This window comes from Plecotus auritus (genome assembly GCF_963455305.1).
Source record: "Plecotus auritus genome assembly, chromosome: 9".
Lineage (NCBI taxonomy): Eukaryota > Metazoa > Chordata > Mammalia > Chiroptera > Vespertilionidae > Plecotus > Plecotus auritus.
Genome location: NC_137783.1, coordinates 150,876,195 through 150,887,038, shown reverse-complemented (window position 1 = coordinate 150,887,038; position 10,844 = coordinate 150,876,195). Strand labels below are relative to the sequence as shown.

The following is a 10,844-nucleotide window of genomic DNA, read 5'->3' as shown; positions in this document are numbered from 1 at the left end:
TCGTTGTGCAGCCTCTGTGTGGATGCTCTCAGTGACAGGGAACTCACTACCAAGTAAAGCCGCTCAGTAAATCGACAGAAAATATGCCTTCTTCCTGGACCTGGGGCATGACTGAGAGAAGATCTGTCACAGGTTACCCCGCTTGGAGTCTCCTTCCTGTCCCCTAACCGGATAAATACAAGGTCAGGACCGTGAGAAAGCCTGCAGGAGCCTGAGCAAACCATTAGGTAGACGAGATCTGGGCCTAGCCTCTCTAGGGAGCTTTCGGCATTCACTGGCTTAGAAAAACAAGGCGCTGCAGACATTTTAAAAAGGGATGAAATCTGCAGGAACACGCACACAGATACCCACGGTCCCCCAGGAAGAGTCTCCTTTCTGCATGGTAGCCCTGCCCCGAGGCACTGAACCGCTGACTAACGGAAAAGGCCTCACAGTCTGTCCTCGGTCCTGTCCCAGGCATCAGACCCGAACCTCTTGCTTTCCCTCCAGCCTTCCTTGGGGACAGACCCTAATCTGTCCATGGTTCTGACTGCTCATGCATTTCACTTGGGGACAAGGCACAGGTTTTCTTTTCTTTTTTTCTTTTTTTTGAATTTCTTCTTTATTCAAAGTGTTATTGCGAAGACAAATGTGACAGCACTTTACAAATTGTAAGGCAATGTACAAATGCAAGATGATAAGACCACCTATTTAATTCATGCACTGAATTCATACATTCATTCATTAAACAAATGCTTATTTAGTGTCCATCATGGTGCAGTACAACGCTGAGTGTTTAATAATGCCAGAGCTGCCTGAAGACCCCTGTGATTTTTGGTTTGGAATTGTATACAGTAACTTATCCAGTGAGTGATATACCTTGAAATTATTCCTAAAGAAAAAGGATAACAGGGAAAGCCTTTCCATTTTAAATTTGCAAACAATTGAACTTAACCGAGTAAGACTGAGAATAGACAGAATTTTATTCAAAGCAAGAATAATTTCTTAGCCTCAATAGTTGCAAGTAATTTTACCTAGCAATGAAAGGCTGGGTCAGCAAAGTGCAAAGTAATGTAGTTATTTGTTTCTTTTTTTTAATTTTTAATTTAATTTTATTTTATTTTATTAATTGTTTGAAGTATTACAAATAGTAGTACATATGTCTCCTTTTTTTTTTCCCCCATTGACCTCCCCCTGGCCTCCCCTTCCCCCCAGTACATGCCTTTACCTGTCCCCCCCAGTGTCTTTTATCCATTGGTTATGCTTATATGCATGCGTACAAGTCCTTCAGTTGATCTCTTACAGCCCCCCCCCACCCCCACCCCAAGGCACGGGTTTTCCTTCATTCCTTCGCAATAGCTAATGTTTATTGAGGCACTTACTTTGTCAGGGGCTGTGACATGCTTCTTCCATTCACCTTCTTTTATTTTCTTTCTCTTTTTTAAAAAAAGATGGGGTTTTTTTGTGTGTTTTTTTTTATATATATATATATATATTTTTTTTTATTGATATTTTACAGAGAGGAAGGGAGAGGGATAGAGAGCTAGAAACATCGATGAGGGAGAAACATCGATCAGCTGCCTCCTGCACACCCCCCACTGGGGATGTGCCCGCAACCAAGGTACATGCCCTTGACCGGAATTGAACCCGGGACCCTTCAGTCCGCAGGCCGACGCTCTATCCACTGAGCCAAACCGGTTTCGGCTAAAAAAGATGTTTTTATTTATTTCACTTTTTTAAATATATTTTTATTGATTCCAGAGATGAAGGGAAAGAGAGAAACATCCATGATGAGAGATAAACAATGATTGGCTGCCTCCTGCACACCCCACGCCCCACTGGGGATCCAGCCTGAAACCCAGGCATGTGCCCCAGCCAGGATTCGAACTGGTGACCTCCTGGTTAATGGGTCAGTGCTCCACCACTGAACCACACCAGCTGGGCCACCCTCTTTTTATTGAAGTATATCAGACATAACACAAAAGAGCGCAGATCATAAACATACAGCTCACTGAATTGTCATATAGTGGATACATTCACGTAACCACCACAAAGATCAAGAAACAGAACATATCAGTACCCAGAAGGCCCCTGTGTCCTCCTCTAGGTGCTGTCCTCCCACTGTAACCATAACCTTGATTTTTAACAGTGTAGATTTGGTTCTTTTTTTCTATTTTTGGACTTTATATAAACAAATTACACAAACTGTCTCCTCTTTTGTGTCTGGTTTCTATAGCCTGACATTAGGTTTGTGAAGTTTATTCATATTGTTCTAAGTGGTTGTAATTTGATCATTCTCTTTGCCCTGTAGCATTACCTTGAGCAAAATATTCCACAATGTATTCATTGTACTATTGATGGAACATCTGGATTGTTTTCAGTTTTCTGAAATGTAGGTATTATCGATATAAACATTTTTTTATTTAAATTCTTTATTATTTAAAGTATTACATGAGTCTCCTTTTTCCCCCATTTACCTCTCCCCGGCCGCTCCCCACCCACCCCCAACACATGCCCTCTTTTTTATCCAGTTGGATGACAAATAAGCATCTCAAATTGAACATGGCCCAAACAAGATTCCTGATCCCCCCCACCACACACACACACATACACACACACACACTCACTCTAAACTGCTCCTCTCTCAATCTTTCTTGGTCCCTGGCACTACCAACCACCAATTGCTCAGGCCCCAAATCACAACATCATACTTTCTTCCTCCCTTTCCCCACATCCAATCCGTGAGCACTATCTGTGAGCACATCCCATCAGCTCTATCTGTGAAGCACACCTGACTCTGACCTCTCACCACCACCCCAGCATGGCCACCACCATCGCTCACCTGAACGACTGCAACAGCCTCCTCAGCGCCCTCCCTGCGTCCATGCGCCCTTCTGAAGGCCCGAGGGAGCAGCCTTCGTTGCCTCTTCCAGCTTCGGGTGGCTCCGGATGTTGCTTGGCGTGGGGCTGCCAAACTCCAGTCTCCGCCTCTGTCTTCACAGGGTGTCTCTCGGTGTCTTCTCTTCCTGTTATTGGTGACCTGCTTTTACTGGTCATTGGATTTAGGGCCCACCTGGATAATCCAGGATGACCTCAGCTTTAGTTCCTTAGCTTAATTACATTTGCAAAGATACTTTTCCCAAATAAGGTCACATTCACAGTTCTGGGTGGACAGATCTTTTAGGGAGCCACTGTTCAACCCACTACAAAGGTGAATGGGGGCGGGGGGGGAGACAGCTAAAAGAGTTTAAATTGAGTTTAAACTTTAGTCCTCCATGAGTGATTACTTTCCAAAGCATAGGAGACTTTTTGGCCTGCGCGTACTGGTGATTTCAGCCCTGACTGTCCATGCGTGACTTCAAAGGTTGTTCTGAGGAGGCAGTGGCTGCCTTGTGCTTGCTGCAAGGCTAATTTGAGGCTGTGTGTCTCTAAGGAAGGAGTTGAGGGGGGGAGGGGGCGGATTTCTCAGCCCCAAACCCACCAGTTCCTCTCTGTTCACTGCTGGGGGCATTGCCACTGCTGGAGAGGGGACAAAGTTGTTCCCTTCTGAAAAATGGCTCCCTGAAAAAAAGCCAACTGCTAGAGTTGGTGATAAATAGAAAGACCCAGGGAAGTGCTGGTTCTCACCCAGGATGATAGGCAGCCTCTCAGGTGGATGCCCCGACCCCCCTCCTGGTTTCTGTGTCTTTGTGTAACCCTCTCTCCTCGAGTGTGGGCTGGATCCAGAGACTTGCCTCTAATGCTAGAATACAGTCAACGTGACAGGATGTCGCTTCTGAAATTTGGTTGCAAAAAGACTGTGGCTTCCACGTGCTCACCTTTCCTTGCTCTCAAGCTAGCTTAGAGAAGCCAGCTTGTATGTGGAGCTGCCCTGCGGGGAGGTCCGCGCAGTAAGGAGCTTACATCTCCAGCCAACAGCCTACAAGAAGCTGAGCTCCCCAGTCCAACAGCCCGCAAGGAACAGAATCCTGCCACCAACCTTGTAAGTGAGCTTGGAAGTGGACCTTCTGAGGCCTGACTGAAGACAGCCCTCGCAGAGAGCTTAGAATTGAATTCCCCCAGTCGAGCCTTCGAGTGGCTGCAGCCCGGGGCCAATATTTTGGTTGGAGCCTGTGTCCTGAGCCAGAGGCACCCAGCGAAGTCACGCCCAGATTCCTGCCCCCACAGAAACTGTGAGAGGATAAGTTTTGGAGTAATTTGTTATGTAGCAATAGATACACTCAGATATAGATTCTTCCCATCTATTTGAGCATGTGGAAGACTCCTGCAATAGTGATGGCTTCACAGATATTAGCACATATCCCTCCAAAATCGACCCTACCTCCGCCCACTTCTTCGATTCAGTTTATATTTTTTAAACAAGCAGAATATCAAACTATAGTGACAGTTGCACATTCTATTTTTTTTTTCTGCTTAATATGTCAAAGCATTTTCTCATCTCATTAAATATTCTTCAAAGCATTCTTTGTTCTTAGGACCTCTTCAGTCATCATCATATGAGTGTACCAAGGCTAATTTAGTCACACCCTTCTCTATTTGTTATAAACTTAAGGAAGGCTTAGACCTCCTTGGGTCATGTCTATCAGCCTGTGGCTGTCCCTCCATGCAGGGCCTACAGGGAGAAGATGGGGAGGCAAGATTGCCTGTGGCCATATAGTCCTGATGTTGCATCCGTTCTATGCCATTTCCTAGCTGTGTGACCTTGAACTTGGTACTTAACTCCCCTGGGCCTCAGTTTCCCCTTCTGAACAGTGTTAGTAGAGGTGTCACTGAATTAACCCAAGTAAAGCAAGCAGGTGCCTGACAAATTTTAGGTATAGCGACACAAGTCAGACCCGGGCATCCTCATCCCCCATCGAGTCCTGGTCCATGTGCATTATATCAACTCTGGTCCCTCTAATTAACATCTCGGCTTCCCTCCCACCAGTCTGCTCTCCCCGAACTTCTGATGACCCAGCTCTGCTGCCACCCACAATCCTGTGACCATCGCACCTACTCTTGCTGAGTGACCTTGGGCAAGTCCACCTCATCTCTGGGCCTCCGTTTCTTCATCTGAAATATGGGGGGGGGTAGATTAGGAGGTCCATGAGGGACTGCCCACCCCTAAGATTCTAGACAATTCCCTCTTCTTTCAGAGCCCTTTGTTTTCAATAGTGCAATGTACAAGCAGAGCTTTAAACCATTAGCCAAAGCAAAAGGAATCAGAAAACACTTTATTTACCATAGCAATGTGCGGAGGCTTAGGCTCAGCATCCTGCAGTGTGTCTAACACGTGCTAGCGTCTGCTGCACATCTGGACAAAGAGTGGGATCTTCTCATCTGAAGCCCCTTACAGTGCTTGTCCTGGGTCTGAATGAGAACCCCATTTGGAGCAGACACTGCAGCCGTGCTCCAGCCTGGTCCCCAGGCCCTGTTCTTCCAGGAACCATCAGACCAAAGAACAATGAGGGTCACTGATCAGAGGGACCTGGGGGCTGCACAAGGATGGGGGTGGTGAAGAAGACAGGGCTCACTACTGCCAGGTTCAGGTCCAGCACTTGCTTAAACAGAACCTTGCACCTGGCCCTTCCCTCACTCTTTCCTTCAGCCTTTTGTGCACATGTGCAGTGCTCTCTAGTACATCACACACCCCTCCCCCCACGGGGCCTGGGGGGCAGGAGGGAGGCAAGGAACTATTCGGAAAAGCCTGGAAAGCCGACCCTGACGAATCTCCCCAGGTCTTAGTATAGGCACCTCACCTGCAGAAACCCCAGGGGAGACTATTCCAGGCTTCTCCCCAGTTCCCGCCCGCACCCCCGCAGATTCAGTTCTGAAACTGAAAACCTGCTAGCGGAAGAAAGAGTCCCCTCCAGGCTCCTGCCAGGCTTCTCCCCACCCAGGCTTGGACTCTGGACGCCCTCGTTAGGACAAGGTTTCAGGGACTCAGCGCCCTGTGGCCCTGGGAATCACAAAGCGGAAGGGCGAGCTCCTCCCTGCTCCCAGCACTTAAACATCACACCAGCCTGCAGTTTCTGGGACTTCAGCCCTAAGGTGCCTGAGCCAGGATCCCGCCAGCAGAGGAAGGGGCAGACAGTGGCGTTTTGGGTCCCAAGAAAGGCTGTGTGCCCTTGGACAAGTCGCTGCCTTCTCTGAGCTTCTGTCTCCTTCTCTGAAAAAGTGATAATCTGGACCAGGGGTCCTCAAAGTTTTTAAACAGGGGGCCAGTTCACTGTCCCTCAGACCGTTGGAGGGCCGGACTATAGTTTAAAAAAAAACTATGAACAAATTCCTATGCGCACTGCGGGCTCAGGACGAGTCGGCTGCTAAGCGGGACAGGCAGCGGCACCCGGCGGGCCGGATAAATGTCCTCGGCGGGCCGCATGTGGCCCGCGGGCCGTAGTTTGAGGACGCCTGATCTGGACTTTGCAGGATGACCATGGAGTTGAGATAAGATAGCCGTGGTGACAGCGCCTGGTGGGTGGCAGGCACACGGTGACGGCTTCCTTTTCCTGGGGAAGTCGTGGGCCAGCTGGTCAGCCCGGAAGGGCGGCCTCCGGGGGCCATGGAGGAGATGCTGTGTGCCAAGGCTGCTTCCTGAGCCTGCGGAAGGGCCAGCCCAGCTCCGGGGGCCGGGTTAGAAGTGGACTTGAGCAGAGAAGAGCAGGGGGAAGGCCTGGAGCGGGTGGGGGCCGAGGCCCACACCCAGCCCGTGCTGGTCTGCTGCTGAGAAAGCAGGCCTGTGCTCCATGTCCTGCAGACAGGCCAGCCCCGGAGCAGCCGAGGGGCTGAGCGGGGAGGGCACCAGCTCCCCGCTGCTGAGGTGCTCGGGCCCACAGGGCTGGTGAGGGGCAGGCTGGGCTGATGAGTGGGGCGGGGGGGCTTTGAGCTCGGAGGAAGGTGCCCGTAGGCTGGAGCCAGAGGGCGAGGCAGATGGGGTCGGGCTCAGGGACAGCCAGGGCAGAGGGGACCGGAGGAGGCCAGGGGAGCCACCAGGCTGCGGGTGTGGAGAGAGTTGCTGAGCCGAGGGAGAGGAGACTGGGGGCTGGAACAGGCCTGGTTGCTCCTGGCAGCCATGCTGCCTGTGAGGCTCGGGGTCCAGGGGCCGCCTGGCTGGGCCCCAGCAGCCAGGGGGCAGAGGAGCCGAGCAGGAGGCACAGCCCAGCAGGCACAGGCGTTCGTGCATGTGCAGGGTCCGACCCCACCACGCCAGCTCCGCCCGCAGGCCCCGGATCTCCTTCCTCAGGGCGTGGTTGTGTTTCTCCAGGAACTCGTGCTGCTGCGGGGAGAAGCAGGGGGCAGGAGGGAGGTCAGCCAGCACTGGGGGCTCACCACGAGCCCTGTTCACCGCCGCTCACCACCAGCCCCTCAGGGTTCCCGACGAGGGAAAACATACCACCGTGTGCAAGCTGGGGCCCTTGGCTACCTCTGGCCAGGCCTCCACAACCACCACCCAGTCTCCCCCCTCTACCTCCTCCCGGGGCTCAGGTGTGCTTGCCCCTATCCGCAATTCCCCCGGCCGGTGGTCTCTCCCAGCCTGCTATTTCCACTCACCTGGGCGACTCCCCAGACCACCCTGTTTTCTTGGCCGGAGGAACCACTGGGCAACGATGTCATTAACCAAACACCGGCGCCTTTAAAGGCTCCCACAGCTCCCTGCGCGTGGTGATCCCAGCTCACGCTTCCAGCTTTCTCTCTCAACTTTTCCCACCCCTCCCACTTCCGGTCCCTCGAAGGACTCTGCTTCCTCATAGCATTTCCTGTCTCCTCTGTCTGGACATCGTCCAGCGCCCCCTCCCCTGGGCCAGTCCTGATGATGACTTCTCATGCAGCTGAGCCTCCTCCTATCCTGGTCACTCCAGGCTGCTCAGCGCCCTGCCGGACCTCCCCAGCGCCCTGGGTTCTGTTCAGCATCCCTGAGTCAGCTTGGGTCAGGTTCTGTCCTGCTGGGTTCTGAGAACCCACGGGGACAAAAATCAACTTCCATTTCTAAACAACCACTTATGAGCAGAGATGGAAAAAAGCAGAAAGAACTCTATTTCTTGGGAGAAAAAGGAGACATATGTAATACTTTAAACCAGTGGTCGCCAACTTTTCAGACCTCAGGGACCACCAGTTAAAGTTTAAACAATAAAGAATTAAAAAAAAAAAAAAAAAAAAAAGGCCGAAACCGGTTTGGCTCAGTAGATAGAGCGTCGGCCTGCGGACTGAAGGGTCCCGGGTTCGATTCCAGTCAAGGGCATGTACCTTGGTTGCGGGCACATCCCCAGTGGGAGGTGTGCAGGAGGCAGCTAATCGATGTTTCTCTCCCATCGATGTTTCTAGCTCTCTATCCCTCTCCCTTCCTCTCTGTAAAATATCAATAAAATATATTAAAAAAAAAAAAAAGAACTATTTCTTCGGCTCATGAGGCTGAATGACTTCCTCTGGTTTCCTCCCTCACCCTACTCTTGTGGACACTTTTTGAAAGAAGAAGTTGAAAGAGTGTTTTACATAAAAATGTTGCTTAGGTCATGGACTCAAAGTCCTAACCGGCATCAAAGCCACCAGCAGCCCCAACCAGGCTGGTCTCTGCATGTGGAATGACATTTTTAAAATGTCATTAGGTCACCCTCCACCTAAATTCTCCAAAGGCTTCAATTCACCTCCAGAGATGGAGTCACTCCATTCATTCATTCATTCATTCAGTCGCCACCTTATGCTGCTCAAATGTCACCCACTCAAGGAGGGCGTCCCTTGTTAGGTTTCCACCCCCGCCCCCTGCTTTAATTTGTCCCCACAGCTATCACCACTGACGTCCCCTGGCTTCCCTACTTTAATTTGTCCCCACAGCTATCACCACTGACGTCCCAATCACCTCACGAACCATTCATTTGTCTGCCCGGCTCCCCATGTCAACATGAGCCCTGGGGAGGGTGGGCTGCTTTTGGCTGCTGAGTTCACAGCTGTCTCTCTAATAGACACACAGCCGTGTGGGGGTCTGCTCACAGGTGGATGGGGAAGAGGCAGCTGGGCTAGGTAAGTGCAGGCAGGGAGGAAAAGGGCAGAATCCCCACCTGGTGCAGGGTGTCTGCCTTGTCCGTGTGCTTCCTCCGGCTGCGCTGGGCAGATGCCCGGTTCTTCTGTTTCTTCTTCAGCTGCCTCTGATGCCCCTCAGGGTCCTGCAGGGCACAAGCAAAGGGTTCAGGCCCCCGCAGCGGCCTGTGCCTTCCATCCTGGCCTTTTGTAAAGCCATGCCCTCCCCGAGTCAAGTCCCCAAAGGTCCCCTTTCTCCCAGAAGCCACCTCTGGCTCCCTTGGAGCCCACACACCCCATCGCAGGCACAGGCACGGCACATTCAAGTGGTTCCCTGGCTGCCAGCTCCATCGTGAGGGCGAGGGGGCGGGGCCTGACTCTGCTCCATGAGCCCATGCTCAACTCAGGCCCAAAGGTGATATTCACCTACTCAACTCATATTTATTGAGCACCTACTGTGTGTCAGGCTCTGAGCTAGGGCGACACAGCAGGGCCCTTTCCTTCCCCGCCCTCAAGTTGCTCACATTCTAGCAGGGCAACAACCTAGAATGAATGTATGAAATTGGTTCTGATGAAAGAGTGGACTCAAAGGTGGACAGCTGTGACCTTTCCCTGCCCCCAAGCCCCAGATGAGGGGTCCATGATACGTAGATGAACTATTTAACCCAAATGCCCAGAGTTTTGGAAGGTCAGGCAAGAAGGAATGTTGGAGGCCCCCGCAACCCAACCTCCCCTCACTCAGGTCCCTCGGGGAGGTGTGTCCTGAGTGTAGGGAGCGCAGGTGAGACCCTGGCCTCCCTGGCTGAGGATGCTCTGCTCCTAGGTCCATGGCCACAGCAGGCCCATCCCAAGTGCTGGGGGTGGGGGTGGGGGGGTGAGGAGTCTCAGGGGAGGGGAGACTGGAGGTTGGGGGAAAGATCCCCAGTGAGAGAAGGGGGTGGCCTCTGGGTCCTGGGTCTTGGGAGAGGGGCAGGGCCTTCAAGGGAAACCACTCCAGATAATTTGGGGACGTAAGAGAGGAAGGGCAGTGAAGGGAGAACAGGTGGGTTAGGAGAGAGCACTATTGAGGCCAAGTTCTAACCTGGAGGCTGGATCTGCAACGTGAGAGCTGGAAAGCCCTCATTCTGATCCCCAAGGAAACTGAAGCCCGGAGCGGGGGCGTGGAGCCCAGCCCGTGTACAGACTGGGATGAGGAGCTCTAACCCTATTGCCCCCCCGCCCCACCCCAGGCCCTGAGGACTCTCAGGCACATGTCCCTTCTCCTCCCCTCTCCCTGGATCCCTGTACTCACCGTCCCGGTCAGCAGCCCTTCCCCCCCACAGAGGTGCATGGCCTGGGCAGTGTGACAAAGGCTCACATCTGTTCAGGGTGTCCCTCAGCTGCTGTGACCTCCCAGTGCCCTCTGGGAACCCAAGGAAGTGGTGGCTTTTTATATCCCCAGTGACCACTCCGCCCCCAGCAAGCCAAGTTTCAGTTTCTTCTAAAGCCACGGGCTGCCCAGAATCCCTAGCTCAGTTGGCTCACGTGGCTGGAATTTCCTAACATGCACGGGCCTTCCGGTTGGGCCACTTCTCTGGGAGGAGGGCAGTGGAGGGGGCCAGAGGAGGGAGATCAAAGCCCAGGTGTGGGGCGGGTGCTCCGGGGGAGGGAGAGCAGGCTGCCAGGGACAGTGTCAAGGGAAGTCAATGGGGACCGCAGGCTCAGAGGGGCTATGGGACCGGAAGTTACAGCCCACCTCTGGCACACTGGAGCTATGCAGCTGAGAAGGTGATTCACCCTGTCTGAGCCTTAGTTTCCTCAACTGTAAAGGGTGTTGGGGGGATGATACAAATACCCACTCACAGGCTTGATGTAGGAACCGTGAGAGATAATGC

General features: G+C 52.3%; 1 protein-coding gene across 1 annotated transcript; it reads right to left on the bottom strand.

The window, feature by feature from the left end:
* Nucleotides 1-5,173: 5,173 nt before the first annotated feature.
* Nucleotides 5,174-10,460, bottom strand: BATF2 (basic leucine zipper ATF-like transcription factor 2). Its single transcript, XM_080688104.1, has 3 exons — nt 10,262-10,460; nt 9,012-9,116; nt 5,174-7,234 (listed from the first exon to the last, which is right to left on the bottom strand). Exons 1-3 carry the CDS (start codon nt 10,298-10,300, stop codon nt 6,593-6,595), a joined length of 786 nt encoding a protein of 261 aa, XP_080544230.1. The 5' UTR covers nt 10,301-10,460; the 3' UTR covers nt 5,174-6,592.
* Between the last annotated feature and the right edge of the window lie 384 nt (nt 10,461-10,844).